The sequence below is a fragment of the Phascolarctos cinereus genome, unplaced genomic scaffold (genome assembly GCF_003287225.1).
Source record: "Phascolarctos cinereus isolate Bilbo 61053 unplaced genomic scaffold, phaCin_HiC Scaffold_3;HRSCAF=262, whole genome shotgun sequence".
Classification (NCBI taxonomy): domain Eukaryota; kingdom Metazoa; phylum Chordata; class Mammalia; order Diprotodontia; family Phascolarctidae; genus Phascolarctos; species Phascolarctos cinereus.
This window is the reverse complement of record NW_027555736.1, coordinates 139,282,797-139,306,904: the sequence shown is the minus strand read 5'-3', so window position 1 is coordinate 139,306,904 and position 24,108 is coordinate 139,282,797. Positions and strand designations below refer to the sequence as shown.

Genomic DNA, 24,108 nt, shown 5'->3' with positions numbered 1-24,108 from the left:
GGCCTCAGTTTCTTCATCTATACAATTGGGATAATAATAGCACTTACCTCACAGTGTGGTTGTGAAGATCAGATGAGAAAACACGTGTGAAGTGCTCTACAAAACTTAAGTGCTATGTAAATGCTAGTTATTATGGACCTAAACTCCTGGGCCATATTCAGTCAGGCTACAGAATGGACTACCAAGGTTTTGTTACTTTTCTTCCCAAGTTTTGTTTGATCACTATGTCTGATGTTCCATATTAATCAGTTTCTTCTATGTGGAAAAAGAAGTAGTATATCATAAATGTTCTTTGGCATAAAAAAAATGTGCAACACTATCTGGTGTGCTGACCTAAGCCAACAAACTCATTTTCATTTCTCTTCCCCTGAAACAATAAGGTGGAGGTCAGATGAATTAATTCATATTTTCTATATCTAATTTCTAATTATAATAGCATTAGTAATACTCAACAGAGTCTTTTTGCCTACTTCTATAAAGTGGAGAATTGTGATCTTTTGCAGGAATGATTCAAGCTAATAAATAATTTTTTCCTTAGTGATCTGATTGTTTCAGGAGAAATAATTGTACGAGCTGGATGATCCCCAGATAACTTCCCTAATTATCCTCTTCATTTTGTACCTGGAGGCACATCCCAAGGGAGAAACCCTGAAGCCAAAATTCAAGTGTTGATAACTTGAGACTGGTGATAGCAGAATGGTATTATACAGTTTCTGAAAAGCGGGGCCCAGAGATGCCCTAGGGTCTACCATGACCACATCAGGGATCTTCTTTAGATTTTAAAAAAAAGAAAGATGCTTTCAAATACAGAGGAAAATGAGTCAAAGTCTAGAGCACAGAATGGAGTTAGAGTATTAAAACTTTAGTGGCTGGCCTAATGGAAGGGAATAAGCATTATTATGGGCCAGGCACTAGACTAAGTTCTTCATATATACAATGAGGACCTCACCTGGTCCTCAACAAAAACCCTGGGAGGTAAAGTGCTATTATGATCTCCATTTTACATTGGAGGAAACTGAGGCAAACACAGGCATTGAGACTGGATTTGAACTCAAGTCTCCAGGCCCAGCCCTCTATCCACTGTGCCATCTAGCTGTTTCTGTCCTAAGAAATTATCATAGTAATCTGAACACTGAAATGAGTTGGAAGACGGACTTTTGTCACTAAGTCTCCCAATGGAAATCATTCATTCTCTTGGTTTTGATCTGAAAATTGGAGAGAAGATGCATTGTGCTGTGGTGGAGGGATGTGGAATTATAATCAATATATATTGTAATATGTAATCAGTTATAATAAGCTATCTGTAAACTGTCTCCTGACCATAAAGACAGTATGTGCAGGTATGTTTGTGTTTGTGTTTGTGTTTGTGTGTGACTGGACTTGCAATCAGGAGAGATCTGAATTTGAATCCCGCCCTCGATACTAACTTCCAAATAACTGTGAGAATGTCACAAGAAGTTTCTGATCTGGAGTTTCTTTACCTGTAAAATGAGGATATTAATACTTGGAATGATAATATGAGATAGCATTTATATAATACTTTAAGGTTTGCAAGGTACTTTACCTATGTTATTCTACTTGCTCTCACAAAAACTTTGGGAACTAAGTGCCATTACTATATTATTATCTCCATTTCACAGATAAGGAAACTGAGGATGACAGAATTTAAGTGATTTGCCCTGTCACTCACCTAATAAGTGTCTGAGGAAGGAGTTGAGCTCTCTCTCTCTCTCTCTCTCTCTCTTTTTTAAAGGCAGGGGGAGGCACTCAGGGTTAAGTGACTTGTCTAGAGTAGCACAGCTAGTAAATGTTGAGGCTGGATTTGAACTCAGGTCCTCCTGACTCCAGGGCTGGTGCTCTATCTACTGTGCCACCTGGCTGCCCCAGTTAAATTCTCAACTGTAGGCTTTTGGGGTCAGTTTCATTACCATATAATCACCACTCTGTTATTGTCTTGCAACTATGTAGAGATATTTAAGGGGGAAAAATGATAACACCTGTGTGTGTCTCCTCCTTTCACTTTAATTTATAAGTTCCCAAGCAACACCTAATGTTGTTTATATCTGTGTGTATATACACACATATTTGTTTGTTTTAGGCACATATACGTATATATGTACATGCATAAACGTGTATACACATACACACATACATGTTTGTGCTTCTGTCCTTTTTTCCCCCCTCCAGCTGTAAAATTCGGTCGGATGTCAAAAAAGCAGAGGGACAGCTTATACGCCGAGGTACAGAAACACCGAATGCAGCAGCAGCAGCGAGATCACCAGCAGCAGCCTGGAGAGGCAGAGCCGCTGACACCTACCTATAATATCACCACCAATGGGCTCACGGAGCTTCACGACGACCTCAGTAATTACATTGATGGTCATACCCCTGAAGGTAGCAAAGCAGACTCTGCAGTTAGCAGCTTCTACTTAGACATACAGCCTTCTCCAGATCAGTCGGGTCTTGATATTAATGGAATCAAACCAGAACCAATATGTGACTACACACCAGCATCGGGCTTCTTCCCTTATTGCTCTTTCACAAATGGAGAGACTTCTCCGACTGTATCCATGGCAGAATTAGGTAATACCAGAGAAAAGTTTCCATAATTGCTTTAATCATACCCTTTGAATGAAAAGTTAACGCATTTAGCTTTCTCCTAATGAGTATGCTGTGAGAAATTGTAGCAGACCTTATCATTTGAGTAACCTTCCAGTTTCGTCCTGTGTAGTCATCTCTTCATTGCTTAGTCAGTTGTTGAATTGACTGTGAATCACACTAAAGGTAAGGAAATGCATTGTCTCTAGCAGGAAGTTCAAATTCCGCAGGAATTTTTTAGGTTTAGGAAACGTTACCGTTGAATTCTTTGAGATATTGCCAGTTATCGCCCTATTCTCTAAAGGGTAAAGAGTGCTAGACTTGGGAATCAGGAAGACCTGAGTTCAGTGGAGCCATAATTTTGTTTACTCTTCCACATATTCTTTTAATGGACGCTAGCCACCCAATCTGTTCACTTTACTGACTAATCACTACGAAAATAACTATAATCTGTTTATGGCTATCATTGCTAGGATGCTTTAGATTAAATTTAGATAGGACTGCAAAAGTGAAAAAACAAAATATTCTTTCTAGGAAATTGCCATTTGCCATTTTGATAGGATTTAAAGGATTGTGCTATTATCAGGGGAGCCACTGTGGGTTTTTAGTTGGATCTGCTCCTCCTGATGATTCCTTACTCAAGGTTCTAATCCTTTGGGACCTTTCTGTGAGTTGCTGTGGAAGTGACTGATCTGTGACATTGAGAAAATTAAGACTTCAGAGGGGAAATTAACAGCAGGAGCAGAAAGACTTTGTAAGCAGTTGAAATCCTTATTTTCGTTCCGTAGATGTGCTCTTCTTTTGGAGGATTTCTCCTGCCTTCTCTAGGTCTTTCTCCATTAGAAAACATTTTTTTTTTTGCTGGGTAAGAGGGCAGATTTTTGTTGTCCATAAAAGCTTTCTGAAAATAGAACAAATGGAATTTTTTTTTGCAGTTCCTCATTAATACTTATTTTATGGATCTAGATCCATGAGAGTACTTTTTTAAGCTTCAGCTTTAACCAGTGAATAGTGTTAAAAGTATCTTCACATCTTTTTTAATTAATGGAGAAACCTCTGAACTAGAAGACAGGTTATTTTATTGTTGGTTTTCTTGAACCGGACCCAGAACTCTTTATCTTGTAATCTCAGTTGGACCTTAAACAGAAATGTGAAGAAAGCAAGATTATAGAGATAAGCAAGGATTTGATTGAAAACTAACATTCTTTTTTAATGACCCAAGATTGTTTTAATTTCATTGTCAAGTCTCCATAAATTCTATTTCCTCTTTGCTATTCTCTGTTGTTATCTTTTGGCATAGTGTTGTTGCCTTAACACGCATAACTAAAGTTACAAGGCACACACCAAAATTGCTATCATTATGACAGTACAGTGGGAGTTGGGACCCAGTGACCCCAATATTTCTGTAGGTACTTAACACAAGGGTCTTTCAGACTTTAGCGCAGTGCTTGGCATAGTAGGTACCATATAAAAGCTTATTCCCTTCTCACTGATATCAGTCTGAAATGTAGAACTAAAATAGAATTGACTTGGAAAAAATGTGTAATATGATTACATCATATTTGAACAATTTTTATTGTTTTTTGTTAATTTTGAGATTTTATTTTATTTTTTAATATTTCTGTTAATTTTTTGTTTATTTGAACATTGATTCTCCAGAAGCTGAGCTCTTAAATATAGTAGGCACTTCTGTCTTATTATTCAATTGACATGCAGAACAAAGAGCATTACTATATTATGACAGGAACTAGCAAGTTAAGTGCTAATGTTCTAGAATTTTAAGGGAATTCATGCATTTTTTAAAAAAAGTTTAATGTTCAAATCTTCAACATAAGTAAATGAAATTCTATACTCATAGTGATGTGATGTCAGAATAAGTCTTGTCATCAGATTTTGATTTGCAAATACATAGCAATTACAGATACAATATTGTAGGTTAGCAGATGCTACACTACTAGTTCATTCTTCTCACAATGGCTTCTAGCCTTCCAGAGTGGCATCTTACGTATCTCCTACCCTGCCCCTCCCTGTGTTTTTAATGGGAAAACTTCTAAATTTCTGGCTAGATAATTTGGCTCCATCATGAAGTTCTATATTTGGTTTAGGTAGCACAATCTAACAACCCTGGAGACCTGTGTAGAAAATGAAAGTTATTTTCTTTTCTTCTCATTTCCATAATTGAGAAATAAAGCATTATTGGAAGAAATAAACTAACTTACCAACTTTTCGTCAGTGTGATATTTTCTTATTTGCTGAATTAGAGAGGCTTTACAAAGAGCAATACCCAGACTTCATCAGAACTTAGCAAATAAAAAGTTGCGAGTCATAATCAAAAACATTGTAATATACTGACTGGTGAGAATGTGGCCACTGCCCTCTACTGGTGAGTCATTCACATTTAAACTTTCAGTTGTACCCCTTTTACTGATTGGTCAAGAAGTAGGGAGAAAGCAGTCTGGGTCAAGTGTATCAAGAAAGAAGGACCCATTTTACATGAGGAGATACAACTCATTCAGCTGTTGACTCAGTAAGTATGTGTATTTACTGTAGACAATATGCAATAATAGCTTTCCTATCCCATCATCTGACTTATGAGTACAAGTCTTGGCTGAAGTAGATATCGTGTTTAAAGGACCATAGGGAATTCATTACAAATTTATTGGGGCCCCACCTCTGGGGCAGACTGGATCTATAGTGGCCTAAGGACAGCATTTTTACACAGTTTAACTTGTCATGTCCTCTACTGTTGGCAATAGCATTGGAAACTTTTCAATAGTCTGTGTCAGACTCAGCTGATTCTGCATTCAACGTTTTCATTGGTCAAGTTCAATTTAAACTTTTACAAATATTTTAATTTACTTGAAAGAGTTATTAAAACCAAAGAAAATGGCCTATCAAGAAAGCTGTTTCTTTAGAAGGTAGTTCAGTACCTTATTTCAGGATTATTTGGGTATTATTACTTCTCTATTGCCTTATGTATCCATTTTGCTAGTTATTCTTTTCTATAAATGGTTTCCACACAGACAATTCTCATTCTGTTCAAGTTGTAACCACCTCTGGTTAAATGGGAATTTTTGTTGGCGGTGTGGCCAAGTCAGCTCCCAGACCCATTCTTCTTCATGTTATGTGTTTTCACCAGATATTCTTAATTAACTCTTCTTTTGACATAACCTTTGAATTCAGCCCTTCAGCTCAATTCTCCATGCTACCATTCCTTTTTCAGAGCTTCTTTACCTAGCATCTAGATTTTTGAAACAGCCTTATAACTGGTTTTTCTCTAGTCCCTTCTGCCTGTAGTCTACCTTTACATGCTACGACTGAATTAATCTTCCATTTCTCTATCTTGCCAAGTCTAAACTCTACATCTTGATATTATTCCCGGCAACTAGTTTGGCTTAATCTATCTGAAATTATTTCCCAGATAATGTTTTAATTTCATTGATAATATGTGTAAACACACTTAAACTACCTTTTTACATCCATTTTTCAAAATCTTTTTAGGCATTACCTCCTCCAAGAAGCATTTCCCAATTATCTAACATTGATCTCTCTCTTCTTGACCTCCCACAGTACTTATTCTCTATTCCTTATGTAATATATAATTACATTTAACGTTACACTGCTATACTACTTGTTTTCAGTGTGTAAATCGTGTCTTCCCTTACAGAATCTGATATAGTGCTAGATACATAGTTAGGCATTAATTAAATGCTCATTCAACAGTTATATTATCTATTTCTATATTTGTGCAGCCATATAATTTTCTAATTTATCAAGACTAAATTCTCCCCATGTGATCATTTGCAGAGAAGATACCTGTGCAGATCTCAGCCTATCAAAAAAAGGGATGAGGTGCTACCTTAAGTTCAGAGTTCTGTTAAATACATCTAAAATGAATTGGTTTTATTTTCACTCATGTTTTAGTTATGTCTGGCTTAATGTTCATTCATTCCCAGGCATCTTTGTAGGGGGATAGAATGTTATCAAGGTCAGGAAGTTCTAAAAAGTTTCCATTCCCTGTCTTTTGGCAAAGTCCGAACTCCTCAGTCTTGTCTTCCTAAAGTGAGTGCTGAGTGAATTGTTCAGGATGACTTAAAGAGATTCTTGATCCTTTTTTGGGCCATACACTGCACCCCACACCTTTTTGCACCAAGACTTCTTTAGGTCATTCTGTATTGGTACAAGTATCATAACGGGGGGGGGGGGGACGATGACAAAAAAACAAATTCACAACTCCAGGTTAAGAAACCCTGACTTAATAAGCTTATTTAAATTCTGAAAAATGCCAAAGTAATTTAAAAAAGGTTTTTTTGGTTTAAAGATTAAAAGGGGAAAATCATTGTGCTTTCTGACCTTTTTTGTTTTGTTTTGACTTAGAACACCTTGCACAGAATATTTCCAAGTCACATATGGAAACTTGCCAATACTTGAGAGAGGAACTACAGCAGATAACATGGCAGACCTTTCTCCAGGAAGAGATTGAAAACTATCAGAACAAGGTAGAACCTTGGAGATTATTTTAAGAATGTCTTTTTAGGCCTCTCACTTGTAACGGTGAAAGGAGTGAGGGTTGGGGGTTTAGAATAGGAGGTAGGTAAACTTTCAAAAATCTGCATGAGTTTATATTTGTGTTTTGTTACATTTGAGAATTTAAAGGCCAGAAAGGTGGAGTAAAATAGTCTCAACTTTAGTTTTCTTGAAGTTGAGTCAGGTATTTAGAGGGTGTGTAAAGGTTTTAGAACACCCTATACCAAACATGCCAGTTTGAGGCTCAGACTTAAGGAGGAAGTTTTATGGAAGAAAATAGAAACCCAGTGAGGTTAAGTTACTTGCCCAAGGCCATATATACTGAGAGTTAGTGATACAGCCAAAACTAAATCTCAGGTATCCAGTGATTTTTTTTTTCCCATCCTGCCACAGAATAAACCTGAAACTGACCATGACAGACAGGCTTCCCTCCAGCTTATTCTTAGGATCATACTTATATAAGGCAAGCAGCTGGACAGGTTAGGGCTTACCAAAGCATCATTTGGGTTTACTTTTGAAATGGCTACAAAATGAGAATAAGATGGAGCTGTCACATTCCCAAAGGCTCAATGGGATTGTTTCTGCTGATGCAATGGTATACTTCAGCTTTTTGCTATTTGTGTTCATAGCATATCTTCTTTGTCTTTGTCCTAGGCAGGGAAAAACAAAACAAAACAAAACCTTGTAGGGGTTGGAGAGAGAGGAATAAGAGGAGGGACTTGAAAATTACTTTCTGCATCTAAATTAAAATAGATGAACTATTGCTTTTATATACATAAAGGATATAGAACACCTCTACACAATTTGGTCACTGGAGTCTACAACCTAAGACGGATTTGAAAACATTAGACCAGTTAAACCAATTATGCCCAGTTTGTAGGTGATTTTGTATGGTAACCCGTTTTCTCTCTTTTACAGCAAAGAGAAGTAATGTGGCAGTTGTGCGCGGTCAAAATAACAGAAGCTATTCAGTACGTAGTGGAGTTTGCCAAACGCATTGATGGATTTATGGAACTGTGTCAAAATGATCAAATTGTGCTTTTAAAAGCAGGTATGTGCTTTGCTGGCAAATTTCAAGGCCCATTTCACCCTGCTTGTGAACGAAATGCTTGTTAAGGTGGGGGAGATTAATAGTATTTTTTTTCCTCTGCTGTCATTAACTCACATTTCTCTTAGCAAAAACCAACTTTAAATGGTTTATGTTAATTTTTTAAAATTGATTCATTCATTATGGGTTTTTTTTCTGAATGAATAAATATGTTTGATATGTATTTGTATTCCCAAATTTTGATAAAATTTATTTCTGTATTTTTTGACCATATGGGAAGTTTGGATGGAGTAGGAGTGAAGAGGGTTGCTTATGGTGTTCAGTAGATACCAAATTACCATTTTTAAAAATAATATATATGCAGGTATGTGCACATATAGGTTTGAAGTATTTTTCTTTCTCTTAGTAACACTAGAACTCTTCATAGAAAAGCAGAAATGATTGTAAGGTTGTCATTTATAAATTAATCTTCTCTTCTGTAAAACCTAATGATGCCTCAGGACAATAATCTTTAATGATAGTAATACATCTCACTTATTCTGAATAAATCATTCATTTGACTGTAGAGTCCACCAGTTAAATTACGTACAGTACCCATTACATCACCTATAACATTGAAAAACATATTTCCATTCATTGTGTAAAATTAAATTCCCTGAAGTATTATAAACTAAACCATTTTTGTCTTTCTTTAGGTTCTTTGGAAGTGGTGTTTATCAGAATGTGCCGTGCCTTTGACTCTCAGAACAACACCGTATACTTTGATGGGAAATATGCTAGCCCTGATGTGTTCAAATCCTTAGGTAAGAAAACTCTGAACTGAATTGCCAGAACAATGGAAAGAGATACTTGGAGGGGTTTTGTCATCTAAAATGGAAGCTAGTTATTTGGAAGCTAGAAAATAATGTTTTATTTTTCTTTTATTTTATACTATGTCACTATAGGAAACTCTAAAAAGCTTTTATGGTCTTATATGTGGTACCATAAATTCCTGTCATATCTAGCCTAATATTATGAGTTTACGTTATATCCTTCTGCTTGTCCTTTAGATATTAAATAATTATATTCATAATGTAAAAATTGTTGATATAATTTTGATAATGAGATATATACTGGTCTTTAGATAAGTACAAGCAAGAATTCCAAATTTAGAAGAAAATAAATTATTACTCAGAAATGGATACTATGTTAATACACATCAATTTTAAGGAACTATGATTTTGTCATTGTGAGAACTTCCTCCACCAATAAAAATCACACACTGACAAAAATCACTGCTACTTGATATATTGATATCCATTCTAAGTAATATTATATAGTTTTAGAGAAATACCTGAGGCTTATAGAGGTTAAGTGAATTACCTATGGTCACACAGCTAGGAAATGTCCAAGTTAGTATTTGAACCCAGGGTTTCCTGATGCCAAATCTAGTACCATATCAATTCTGTGATAATGCCTATACACACACACACACACACACACACCCACACACACACACACCCCACATCACACCACACCCACTGTATAGAAATCTATCAATGAAACATTTCAGCTTATTTTATATATATATATATATATATATATATATATAAAACTAGGACAGAGGTATGTTGTTATATTTTTTTTACTGAAAATTCACAGAATGTTTGTAGATTTTAATAATTTTGAAGTAAACTAGGAAGCATCCATAACTAAATTAATTTTACATTAAAAATTCAAATAAAAGCTGTAGTAGTAGTAGTAGCAGCAGCAGCAGCAGCAGTAGAGGAGTAGTAGTAGTAGTAGTAGTAGTAGTAGTAGTAGCTGCTAGTATTTATGTAACACTTTAAAGTTTGCAAAATGCTCTTGGATATCTCAGTTTGTCCTCACGACACCCTCTGTGAGGTAGCTATTGTTATCCTCATTTTACAGATGAGAAAACTGAAGTAGACACTTTAAGTGACTTGCTCAATGTCACACAAGTATAAGTGTCTGAGGCTGAATTTCAACTTAGGTCTTCCTGACTCCAGGTCCAGTACTCTATCCGCTGTGCCACCTAGTAGCCTCTAGAAAATTACTACTGCCACTTCTGAATATAGGTTAATCATTTAATTTTCTCAAATCAGATCCTTATACCTGAATAGTATGATAGCCACATCTTTTTTTCTCTAGAATGTTAGCCCAAGTTCCAAGTCTTTTATGTTTTTATTTTGACAGGTTGTGAAGATTTTATTAGCTTTGTTTTTGAATTTGGAAAGAGTTTATGTTCTATGCACCTGACTGAAGATGAGATTGCATTGTTTTCTGCATTTGTGTTAATGTCTGCAGGTAAGGCTGATTTCAGTTAATAAAAATAATACCTTTAAGATTGTCCAGGCAAAGAATTCCTGATTTTAATATTAGTAAGTATAACTTCCCTTTTTTTACTAGATAAAAAACATTTTCTCTGAAATGTTAAATTGGGATCTACCAAAGTATACAGTTCAAATAATACCTTTAAAAAATAATGCCCCACAGTGGGTCTTATTAGTGGTTCATCTAGCCTATATTCTATAGGTAGAGATTCTAAATGAAATAATGTGAATGGATCTTGTTTGCCTTGACAGTGAAAGTTGGGAATGTACCTCCTAAAACATTCTGCCATCTCTTAATGAACCATTTTGGCACTACCTTGCATGACTTTATCCCACTCTTTATATTTGTATTTCAGAGTTATAAGTTCCATTAGTTTACTACTTCCTGCCATGAAATATTTTATGCAATTACATTATTTTTCTTGAAATAATTGATACTTGGAAGTCTAAGTGAAACCTTAGTTGCCTTAAACTATAGGGTAGTTCTAATATTCGCCAGAGAGGACACTCACTCGAGTATGGATATATCGTGTACACTTATAGGGCATAATAGTTTCATCTAAAAATTTAGTTATCTTGAAAACTTGAGTGCCCATGATAGTTTTACCTATTTGTGTGCATGTTGTCTCCTTTAAAATGTGAGCACCTTGAGGGCCAGGACTATCTATTTTATCTTTACATCCCTAGCACTTAGCATAGTGCCTTGCACTTTAGTAAGAGCTAAATAAATGCTTTGTGATTGATCATCTACTTTTATGCATACACATGCTAAATTCAAATAGCACATATGGTTATGAACAGATCCTACTTTTCCTCTAAGAAGCAAGTTATTTCAGGGTCTTACACATGCCCTATTTATCCTTTACAAAGGCTTAATTGCTTATAAATAAATGCTTATAAAAGCTTAATTGCCCATGCCCTGCTTTACAAAATTCAAAAGGAAACTGTAGAGAGGATTCATCAGTCCATCCAGAAACATTTATTAAGCACCTACTATATGCCAGACACTCTGTTAAGTGCAGGGGATACCAATAATGGCAGAAAGAATTTCCTACTTTCAGGGATCTCACGCTTTAATGGGGAGACAACATGCAAACAACCATGTACAGACAAACTACAGACAGAATAAACTGGAGAGGATCTCGGAGGGAAGGCACCAGCATTGTCAGCCTTTTAAAGAGCTTTGATAAGTTATATTAGAGAAAGTATGGCCTACTCCTGATTATGTGGTGTTAGAGGAATACTACAGCCGTCTCCCTGCTCACTTTTAGATCGCTCGTGGCTGCAGGAGAAGGTAAAAATAGAAAAATTACAGCAGAAAATTCAACTAGCACTTCAGCATGTCCTACAGAAGAATCATCGGGAAGATGGAATATTAACCAAGGTGGGAGCCAGAAAGTCTCCAGTTGGTGACTCCTTGTCTTAGACTTATCTGTCTTGTCTCTGTGTGTGTTGTAGTATTTTGGGAGGTGCTTTGCTAGTTTGTTTATTTGTGGTGACTAGTTGGAGTATATTTGCCAGTAAGTGGAAAAGATGAGGATTGAAAATTAATTTTATTATGTTTTTAGGTGGCATGGAGGTGAGTGAAAGGGAGGAAGCTAGAGGAGAAAATTTCTAATGAACCTAACTCTCTTTTTCCTTGCCTACCATGCAAATGTAAACTCAGTTACTTTCATAGATTCTGATGTAGGTAGATAGGTCTGATGATTGGGGCAACGAGGTGTGATACAGTGGATAGAGCACCAGACCTGGAGTTAGCAAGATCTGAGTTCAAACCAGCCTTTGGCAGTGCCTAGCTATATTTGTAACGCTCTTTGCAAAACCTAAAGCACTCTGTAAATGTTGTTGTTATCATTATGTTGAGAGGAAGACAATGGGGCACAGTGGAAAAAATCCTGAATCGTCTATTGGATTACATGGGTCTTAATCAGGTTCTGCCAGTGACTGATTGTACATCTCTGGCAAAGTTAATTCATCTTTTCTGGAGCTAATTTTCTTTATCTTTAAAGTGAAGGAGAAAGATTCATATGGACTGAAGAGAAGCCCAAGTGTAAAATAAGGGTATTATTGTTCTAAGGTGCCTTCCAGGTTAAAAAAAAAATTCTCAGTCCTGGACTGTTTTTCTCCTCTGACCCTCTGTCTTTCCTTCTCTTTACAGTTAATATGCAAGGTGTCTACATTAAGAGCACTATGTGGACGACATACAGAAAAGCTTATGGCATTTAAAGCAATATACCCAGACATTGTGCGACTTCATTTTCCTCCGTTATACAAGGAGTTGTTCACTTCAGAATTTGAGCCAGCAATGCAAATTGATGGGTAAATGTTATCACCTAAGCACTTCTAGAATGTCTGAAGTACAAACATTAAAAAAAAAAATTAACCAAGACACTTTATATGGCCCTGCACAGACCTGGAGAGCCAACACACTGCACATCTTTCGGTGGTCGGGGTCAGGCAAAGGAGGGGAAACAATGAAAACAAATAAAAGTCGAATTTGTTTTTCTCATGCATATGATTTCCATTATGCCTACAGATATGGACCCTTTTTCTGTCTTGGCTTCTTGATCTTTGACCTCTGTTTACAAGGTTGTCTTTTCTTGTAGTTCACTGCCCACAGACTTTCTACCGAGTAATCAGTCTTTCTAGTCAGAACAGAGAAGTCCAATAGTAACCAGGGACTGCTGGGGATGCAGAGCAGAGGTTGACTGCCCTGGTTTGTATAACCTGCTCGTTGTCTCATGAAGGAAGATTTTTATTTTTTTCACCTATTATTGCCAGTAGGCAGGACAGCACGGAAAGGGTCCATAGCAATAGCAACAATAGCATTATAATATATTACAGGGTAAATGGGCATGAAGACTATATATAGCTAAAGAGATATTGTTTATATATTGTTTTAATTAATATAAAATGTAGTAACTGGTATAGCTTTTCTTGTTGAATTGATAAGGCACTTTTCATTTTGCACCTTTTTTCTTTAAATTAAATGCTAGCGTGTTCATTGTTGTGTCGCACGTGCACCAGAAAGGCAAGTTTAACTGAAAAAAAAAAAAAGGCTTGGAAGGTACGTGAGGAGGTGTTTATGCTGCTGTTTTCAAAAATACTTTTAAAAGAATGGCTGGTCATATCTAGAAATGATTATGTTCATTTTTTACACATGGAATTTGAGTCTGAAACTGACATAGCCCTAAAGGATGCTTTGCCTTTTGGCAAGTTTTAAAAAACGAATGTATTTAAGCTTCCTACAAAGTATAATTGCAACTCTAGGTGGAGACTGAGCATGTAGACTGTTAGGCACATTTTGGAAAAGTTTTTAAATGCTATTTATTCTCCTATCCCTGACCCTGTAAATCCCATAGCCCTAATTATGCAGAATCCAGTATTTATATTTAGATACCTTCCAGTAGCAATCATTGAGCTTTGGAACAAATCAGTAACCAGTGTATTTATTGGAATTAACTTTTTACTACCAGAACAAATTTGTGGTCATAAAGCACAGACTAAGGGGAGGCATGAATTAGGGGCAAAAGGGGTGGAGAAGCAGTTCTCATGGGTTCTTATTATACTGTGGGAATCCTGAAAGCATACCACCGAATAAACTATAGCTATTCTCATATTCTAGAATTCTAGAAAATATTGCACTTTTCATTTTGTAGGCCACAGAGGGTAGAACAGAGGCAAGATATGTTGAACCATTTTATCTTATTTGTTAAATAGTAAGCAAAATGTCTTTATGTTTAGAAAGTGAAGCTGATACCACCAGTTCGTAGTGTTTTCAGTAGGAAAATCAGGGCTGCCATTTATTTTGGCATATCATTAGGAATACAGTTGGAGTTTTCACGCAGTGGGAGAAGGGAGATTTCCCCCATTCCCATAGGAAAGGAGTAATATCAAGGCACAGTGAGCTCATTTCCAGAACAGGATTGTCATTCCTTCCTCTTAAGTCTATAAATGTTCGTTTTGGTCCTACAAGGTGTCATACTGAGTCCAAAACATGAGATTCATACATCTGATTTTCTATTTTGTGTGTGTGTGTTGAACTCTTCAGCCCTGTTACCCATGTGCTAGTCTATGCCTCAGGGCAAAAAGTATTTGATGGCTGTGATATCATTTGATAACCATTACACATGCGAGGACCTGAATATTTTCCTTCTATTTCTTCGTGCTAGAAGCAAAAGAGTAGTGCCAAATGTATCTTCAAGGACAGTTGGGTTTTTGGTTTTTGGGTTCTTTTTTCAGTAGCAGGCTGGAACTCACACACAGAAAAAGAATGTGTAAAACCCAGTCTGCTTTCTGAAATTGTGGTCACCCACAGCTGTCTGGAACATGTTTTCGTAGGTAGTCACTCAATCTCAAATACAAACTTTCTCCACATTTCTTCAATATACCTTGCCTCACATATCCACAAGGCAAGTTATATCATACTCGTGGTTTAGGAAGAGGCCTTCTACAGCTTGTACAAAGGAGAGAATGTGTTTTGTGGCCTCAAGGTAACAAATGGAACTTCAGTCAATTCCTTCTATACTCATAGAAACCTTTACTTTTCTATTAGAATTATCTCCCAAATCTTTCCCGTGGAATATTGATTTTGACTTTATATTCTGTTGCCATTTTTGGCTTCAGAAAAAATGTCATTAAATTCATATTCAGTTGACTCCTTTGCTTAGGGTTTTTCAAAAAGTAAAGAATTTCTCTGTATGGTAGATCTGTATGAAGCCTAAATAACATCTTGAACATTATATAGATACATATACATGGATTACATATATATTTGATCAATGATCATTGTCTAACAGTAAACAGAAAATGAAAGTAAACTATTTAAATACCTTAACATGTGGCTACATAAAGAATGATTATCAGTTAAATACAGAAATTAACAGTCAAAATTGTTCATTTAGGTAAATATGCTCCCCTAGGAATTGATTGTCAGTTTCTGCAAAATATATATACTAAGTCAATCCAAGGTCTTTATTATATCCTACTGGGCTAACTAATGAGTTATTATATTTCTTTTTTTTTAATTGGTTTCACTTTAAGTCACTTCTGACTTACTAAATTTTAGATATGGTTTTATTAAAGTATGTTAACTTTTTTTAACCAAAGCTTTCTGAATATGACCAGCCTCAGGTGCTAGTACTTTTAAAGAGCAACTAAACTTAATTTCAGTGTCCATTTGCAAGATTCCAATGAGCTAATCTTTTCTAAGGGTGAGACAGACCTTGATGTTGAACATTATCGAGATTGCTATGATACCGATTCTAGAAAAGATCTAACATTGTGCCAGATGTAGATCTTGGGTATCATTACTTCAGAGTGGCATTGCTTCTGAAGGAGAGACAGGGATAAATCAAGATAGAGTAATATAATGCTGCTACCAGGTCTTTTTGAAAGACCAAGAGGATGTTGAATATTATGAGCTAGACACATTTTATAGGATCCAAGATCTGAAGTGAGGTGATATATCCCATTAATAATATGCTGTGCATAAATGAATGTGAAAAACTTTGAATTTTCACTTTCTGCTCTCATTTCTTCCTTGTTACAGAAACATCTATAATATGTTTTGCTAACATGGGAAAAATTTTTTTAATGATTCTTATCATTGAAGTTGCCTGTACCTAAAAAGTATCCACCAGAAGATTTTTTTTTCTTTTTTTGGGTGGGAGGGAGGGGGAGACTAGTCCCACATCAACGTCATTATTCCATCATTGAGCATGTCATACCACTCTCAATTAGAACAAATATGGCTTATATAAAAAACATGGACGCCGTATATTTCAGTGGTGTCTATACAGCTGGTTTCTTCTTGTGACAATTTTGGCTTTGTTCACAGTAGAAAACAAAGCTACAGCTTATGGCAAAATGAATCTTCAAGCAGATTAACTATTTGCTTTAAAGTATAGCATTTGGTTGTTTTGTTTTTAGAGAGTGCAGTATACTCTTAGGTCTCTAAAATCCTCATTCATCTTTTGTAACTTAAGCAAAGTTGATTTGAGACACTGCTTCTTCTAAGTTTGGTTGTTCTTTACGAAGTTTGTACATTTATAGTATGGATACCCAGGTCTATGTGAGCATGTGGGAAGGTTGGGGGAGTGAATGGATGTGTGTGCAATGTGAGTGAGCGTCTGACTGCTTCTAGGCTACTAAGTGTCAATGGAAAAAGAAAATGTATTCAAAATATGTAAGTCAAAAATAGAAGGTGGAAAAAAAGATTTATTCTATACAAAGCCTTGTCTGGACCACTTTAGAGAGACTTCTATTTTTTTAACCCTTCTATAAATATTTGATGGCACTTGAAATATTCCTGCAATAAAATGTGATTTGTGTAAAGAAAAAAAAGATTTTGTAATGTGAAACAATGAAAGAAAGTAATGTAATTTTCTAAAAAAAAAATACAAACAAACAAACTTTGTATTATTTTCTTGATGGAATTTGTCTATCTGTCTTTGGAAAACTTTTTATTTCATTGAATGTGCCATAGTAGAAATACATGTTCTTAAGTTTTCGACTAAGGAATAGCTGTTTGTGTTCCGACATTCCAAAATGCAAGACAACATAGGAGAGTCCTAATTAAAAAGTTAAATTAGTCTGTAAGCTTCTATCATTGTTGCTTTTTTGCACATGTTCTTCATTCCTCTATAGTGCAATATGTACATAGAGCACTTGCGGGTGTACCTTGATCCCTCAGGGAAAAAAAATACATATTTGTACAGGTTTTTTTTTTTGCCTTTTTCTTTTTTTTTCTTTTTTTTCTTTTTTGCTAAGGAATGTCGATTGAATCACTTGTTTATTGTTGAGGGGCAGCCAGATAATTATCCTAAAAGCCACTGTCTCAAACATTGATTGCTTAAATCACATATGTCCTTCTAGTACTTTTATTTTTAAAAAATAAAAAGTTATTTTTTGACAGTTCTTTGTGCTGATTGGTGAAAAAAGGGTAAATAAGCACCTTATGATTGACTTAACTGTGAATGACAATCCATCTTGTTATCAACAATAGAAGCCCTATCGTTTTTGGAGTTGGGGTTAAGAGTCAGAAACTAATGTGCTCAGGGATCTTCTAAAACTCTTAAAACAGGGTGGCCAGTACTACTGGGACAAATTTCATTTTTCATTATTATTAATAATATCCCTCCAAGGCACAAGTGAACTGCATAAGAACATTAGTATGTAAACTATTCACATTTGTCTCATTTTGTTGTCTGAAACCTATATTCTCTTTGGTCTTATGTGCTTAAAAATGGCATAAAGCTGTGCCATTCTGTTCTCAAGCTAAACAAACATTAAGCGTATTAACAAAGGAACATCATTCAGAGTTCCATTGCACACATTATGTGCTAGTTCTGTAATTATCAAGAAAGTGTTCATGTCAAATACATTTTCAGCTTTCTACAATGAAAAATATGTTCCAGAATTTACATATGGATAAAATTAAAAGACACTATTCCAAACCAGAGGTGAATATCTGTTCTCTCACTCTTGCTCTATCACTTTCTGTCTCTCCTCTCTCCACCCAGTCTAACTCCTCTCTCTCTCTTTCTCTTTCTCTTCCTTTTTGCCTCTCTCTTTCCCGTATTTTTTTTTGCCATAGAAAAAAATAGGAAGAAGAAAGCTTTAAATGCTTTATAGACAAAATACCCCATCATAAGCATACTTTGAGACCTTTATATATTCATTGGATCAGGAATAGCTATATATTACTAACTGCTTAATTTTAGACTATTTTGGGAAAAAAACTCATTGCATCCATGTCATTAGAACTTATTGAATTTTGATCTGAGAAAATATTTTTAACCACTTCAGTGTCAAAATATAGTATAATAGAATATCTTTAAAACCCATTACAAGTCAAATCCTCCCTCTCAGAAATACAATAGGGACAAACAATAAGATCCTAATATGGTAATTTCCGTCTATTGAACAGTTTTTTCCTGTCCTTCAATGCCTGCCTTATAAAGCAATGTCATCACATTGAATTAATTGAAAGAAACTCTTCGTCACTTCTTTTAAGACATACAAAGGCTTTCCTTCATCTATGCCTGCAGTGTAGAACAGCCAGACATTTCTATGTAGCAGTTTGTTTCTGTTCAATTTTTCTTTAGTGACATCAGCTCTTGCTGGGCTCTTCACTTAACACTTTGTTTCAGCACCAAACTGCCATTGTAGATTACAAAAACCTTACATCCTCTTTTGAGGCAGGAATCTGACCTCTAGAACTTAGAGCAATAATTACACTTAGTCCGTAAAGGAAATATTTTTTTTTTGGTAATTCAACACAAAATGTACTGGTCTATGGACTCACTGTGGAAACTGTATATGAATGTTTTAAGTGGATGGCTAGAAAAAAAAATCAGTATTTCTAATCTGCATTTAATTTTATGGTATAATTACTATGCCGCATAAACTTTTTCTATTTTATTCCTTGAAACCCTTTCACAGAACACATTGTATTCTATACACACCATCATGATCTGACAGCAAAAGCTCTATGCTTTCATTCTTTGTGTGCTTCATCTAATTGCTTCCCTCCTGTTATCCCAATCAGTCTTAATATGGATTAATACATTTTCTGTGGAGCTGATTATCACTGAACAGATTGCATAAGTAAATGCAAGCAACTCATAAGCAATATAGTGAATTTTATTTCACAAAAATACATATGTACTGTATACATCTTTCTAAATTCCAAATTCTCTTTTCTGTTTTGGTTTGAATCTTCATGTAAAACAGTGGTAAATGTTTTTAACATTAGGACATTACCTGGCTGCTTCTTTCTGTGTACCTGTAATTGTCTGCCTGCTCCTTTTGTGGAGATATGTTTTTGTATTGGATGTTTGGGCCAATGGGAGGCTTCAAGCTACAACATATTTTCCCAATTTAAATATATTTAACATATGACAAACCCCAGACAAGGCTTTTAAAAATGTATAAAGAACTGCAGTGTTAGGTGGTTTATTTGCAAACCATTTTCAATGTTGTCCATTTTTATGGCACCTTTAACAATATTCTTGTTTCCAAAGTACAAAAAAAATAGGTTAAAAATACTCTAGCCATAACTGAATGTCAAGCAATAAAAACAAATGACTTTTGTGCATAGATTTTAAAAAATACAAATTTTAGACATCTGCATGTAAATGCAATCTTGTTTACTGCTTTCTTCAACTTGAGCAACTGATTCCTTATTTTCCTGCTAACTTAAGGACTTGTAATGGCCTGTAAACATTTTCTCTTACTCTTCTTTCAAATTTATCTTTGTCTCTGCTTTTGAGTCATAATATTTAATGTTGTTCTGCTCACCTCTATACAGTTAACTTTTTGGCTTTCATTCTGTATAGATAAGAAAATGTTATATTATAAACAGCCTACTCAGTGCAAATATTTATCTGTTTATCAAATACCACATTATTCTGTATAATACCTGTTTTACTATATAATCTATTTTAGACATAGCTGTTTAGAACTAGAGTGTGCTATTTTTGTGTTTTTCTGATGTGTGGTGCTAGATAAGTTACTTTTGTGAACAAAAATCCCTTTTATTCCTAGACAATACCACCTTTGGGTCTTGTTAATTTCACTGAGTATAACTATATATATTTGTATATATATATATACATATATATATATAATATATATATCTACCTGTACCCAACTGGTACCTGTATCAGAGTGCTAGATTTGGGACATGCTTTTCTCTTTAAATACATAGTATCATTATATAAATTATTCTACAGTGTATTTAATTGGGATAAAATTACTTCCTTAGTATTGATATTTGGCATCAATAGAGTGAATTTTCTTATAAATATGGATTATGAAAACTTAGCAGGTTTTTTTGTTTTATAATTTGACTTCATAACATTATATTTGATAAGATGAAAAATAATGTCCTGTGGCTTCAAGAACCTAAAGGCTCACTCTAGTTTAAAAACCAATACATTTTTAAAGGTTTTTTTAAAAAAAAAAATTATATTTGGCACCTGGTGCACTTAGCACCTGTTACAAATAAGAGACATTTGTAGAAAACATTGTTGGTGGCTATGGCAGAACAGACCTTCCAAACAGGAAGTCACTGGTAGATGGATATGTTTGTCATCTAGTAAATGTGGATCTCATTGTTTAGCTTGGACATGAAATTTGCATTATCAGTCAATTATGTAATGTTCATTTTGAATTAGTCATTTGACATAGAACTAATCACTCAATTTTTCTTCCAAACCCCATTGGCAGGTTCATTCTTGAAAGAAGTATATCAAATATCTAACTAAGGATGTAGTTAAACCTTATTAAATATTTATTAGAATTGTTCTGTAATATTACTGAATTTATAAGATCTTTAGCAAAGATTTTTGAGCAATTTATAAACCTATATCAAATGTTTCTGTTTACTGCACTTTTTGTAACTGAAGGAGATAAATTCTGATGTCATGGTTCTGGCTTCCATGCATTGCATTTGTACCCGCAATCCTAGACATTTTCCATTTTTACGGAAGATTTATGGTTATCATAAACATAAATGCAATTGTACATGGTAGGCAGGTTTCATGATCACTAGAATGCTAATAATAATTACCTTTCAAAACTTAATTGGCTAGAGGCTAGTGGAAAAAAAAAACATTTTAATACAAATCATGAGGCTATTCCTTCTTGCTTTAGCTTAAAAGGAAACACAGGCCTTTTTTACTCCATTAACATCATAGGCTGCTTAAGAGCAGGAAATCTCATCTTTTCTATGTTCTCTAAAATGCCCAGCACATTGTCGGCATTTAATAAAGGTTAAGTGATAATAATAATAATAATGGACTTGATTGCAACATTGTTTTTCTGAATTGTTTAGGTGTATTTATAAAGTATACCAAGCCTTATGGTTAATATTTCTTCCTACAACCAAGTGTTTAAAGTAACATTTAAAAATACCACATTAAATGCTGATTACAAAAGTGTGTAGGTCTAAGGATGAAGCACACAAATTTCACAAACCTCGCTGAGTCCCAGACTCGGCCTTCTGTAAATATTCATGCAAGTACAAAAAAAAATACTGTACCTATAAATATCTGCTGTCTCTTTGTGTACAGTATGTACAAACTCCTTTTTTTCTGCCACAATGAAAATGCAAGCCATTTACAAGAATCCTAAAAAAATAGAGTATTGTACTAAAACTTTGCTAATGATCTTTATTAGAGGATTGTTTAAATTTTCACTTACATTGGGTCTTCTTTTAAGTTCACTCTTAAAGTAGTCTGCTTATATCCAGCTGTTTGTTATTTTACTGAGTCCTGAAAAAAAAGTATTTTGATTCATTTTGTAAATACAGCTGTAAAAAAGAGATTTAATGTTGTCTTTTAAATACTCCAATTTTCATTCTAATATGAATGTTGTTATATTGTACTTAGAAAACTGTACCTTTAATATTACATTACCTTTATTAAAAGTGCATTGAACACATCGATTTTAGATGTGTTGTTATGTACGGTTATCCTCTAATAAAATTTCAGCTTCTAATGGAAATCCTTGTCTCATTTTTCTGTTTTCATATATTGGAATAACTAGTCATAAAATTGTTCAGTGTTTTTCCAAGTCTGCATGATGAACACTGCATGCAGTGAACCATGTGCCATTTTAGAAAAATCTTTGGTTTTGGTTTAAATAAGAAAATAGATTAATAGAGGAGCAAGCTACCTTTAAGAGATTAAAAGTTTGATGTCTAGATTAATATCAACTATATTAAAATATGTGAACAATCACATTAATTGTATAAGGCCAGAGGTTCTCATTTGTGGTGTGGGGACCCCTAGCTGTCTCAGAGATCCTTTCAGGGGATCCACAAGACCCCTTAAATGGGTCCACAAGGTCCAAATTTTTATAATAATACTAAGATGTTTTAATTTTGAATGTAGTAGCTATTGATAGCTATAACCAATATAAACCAAAAGCATGAGGAGGCAGGTAATTTTTAAGAGGATATAATAATTCTGAGGCCAAAAAGTTTGAGAATCACTCCATTCGGCTATCAAAAAGTACATTTTAACATCACTCGAACTCATAAGCAAGTCGTGAAAGTTAATAGCTAAATATTCTAGTTTCCCTGTGGACCAAAAAGTAAATCCTTGACACAAATTTTTATTTTACAGGACATTTAAGCCATCAAAAATATACAGGTACCAAAGAAGTAGATGGAGCTTCTGGTATTTTATATAGATAGATAGATAGATATAGATATAGATGATATATAGATATAGATATAGATATATAGATATCCTATATGTAGATTAAATAAACAATAAGATTGTCCTATAATATTAATGAATATTTACTATTTTGAGCTATTTATAAAGATACATAATCTAATAAAAAATGTTCTAATTAGTAAGTTGGGGCAGTGGATAGAGTACTGCAGCTAGAGTTAGGAAGACCTGAGTTCAAATGTAGCCTTAGACACATACTAGTTGTGTAGCCCTGGGTAAATCACTTGAACTCTGGTAATAATGATAGCACCTACCTCCCAGAGCTGTTGTGAAGATAAAATGGGATAGTAGTTTAAAGTGCTTTGCAAACCTTAGAGCACTATATAAATGCTAGCTATTATTATTATTACTATCACCATTTACATGTCTCATCGTGACATAAAGATGACCCTTAGCTCTCATGGGCTAAGTGAAGAGCATACGCTCTATTCAGTCCTCCTATTCTTGTGGTTGTTCCGTCGTTTCAGTCTTGTCCAGCTCTTTGTGACCTCATTTGGGTTTTCTTGGCAAAGATGCTGGAGTGGTTTGCCACTTCCTTCTGCAGCTCATTTTACAGATGAGGAAACGGAGGCAAACAAGGTTAAGTGACTTGCCCAGGGTCACACAGCTAGTAAGTGTCTGAAGGCAGATTTGAACTCAGGAAGATAACTCTTCCTGACTCCATGCCCCACTCTCTATCTACTGTAATACCTGTGTTTGGTCTTATCACATTGGAAAGGCTTTGAGCCCAGCAATGTACTGTATGTACTATATAAGGATCAGCCTAGCTAAATTCCAAGAGGCTTCTCTCAAGTTGGCTACAGATTGATGGACAGCAGTTCAAGGAAGCAATCTACAGTAGCTCAAACAGGTTTCAGTCTATTGATGGAGAAGAATATTCATTCTAATGAAATCAGATCCTTGAAGTGCCCTCTACGTATATGTTGCCTAGCATCTCCTAAATATGTTTTATTTGGTTTCACACCTGCAATATATAATCATTAACTACATTTTGCCCCTAGTTCCATTAAGTTTTCCCATTTTTTCCTCTTTCTGGTTAAAGTCCTGTGGTCCTCAATTCATTTCAACAAACCTTAAGTGCCTACTAAATGTAAGGCATTCACATGAACATGTTATTGAGAATCCCTGGGTATGCAAGACTCAGTGGAAATATACTAGACATGATATCTTGTGGCAACCTTTGCATTCTGAGTTAGTTTGAAATTTGATGGGTAAGGGAGACAGGTACCATATGGGACTCCGATAAACATTTGCAGTATATTTTTCCCTCCCTTGATTGTCACAACCTTGTAAGATAGGTGGGATAGATATTATTAGTTTGGGATCACAGAACCATTAAGATATCATCGGTGTG

General features: G+C 34.9%; 1 protein-coding gene across 2 annotated transcripts in view; it reads left to right on the top strand.

Annotated features, from left to right (window-relative positions):
* Positions 1–14,791, top strand: part of RORA (RAR related orphan receptor A) — a 199,595-nt gene extending 184,804 nt beyond the window's left edge. For both annotated transcript variants that reach the window (XM_020968636.2, XM_020968639.2), the window contains exons 4-10: positions 2,188–2,583; positions 6,976–7,097; positions 8,044–8,176; positions 8,869–8,976; positions 10,370–10,480; positions 11,778–11,890; positions 12,665–14,791. In XM_020968636.2, the coding sequence (XP_020824295.2) occupies positions 2,188–2,583; positions 6,976–7,097; positions 8,044–8,176; positions 8,869–8,976; positions 10,370–10,480; positions 11,778–11,890; positions 12,665–12,829 (1,148 nt within the window). In that variant the 3' untranslated portion in view covers positions 12,830–14,791. The remainder of the gene's footprint in view (positions 1–2,187; positions 2,584–6,975; positions 7,098–8,043; positions 8,177–8,868; positions 8,977–10,369; positions 10,481–11,777; positions 11,891–12,664) is intronic.
* The last annotated feature ends 9,317 nt before the right edge of the window (positions 14,792–24,108 follow it).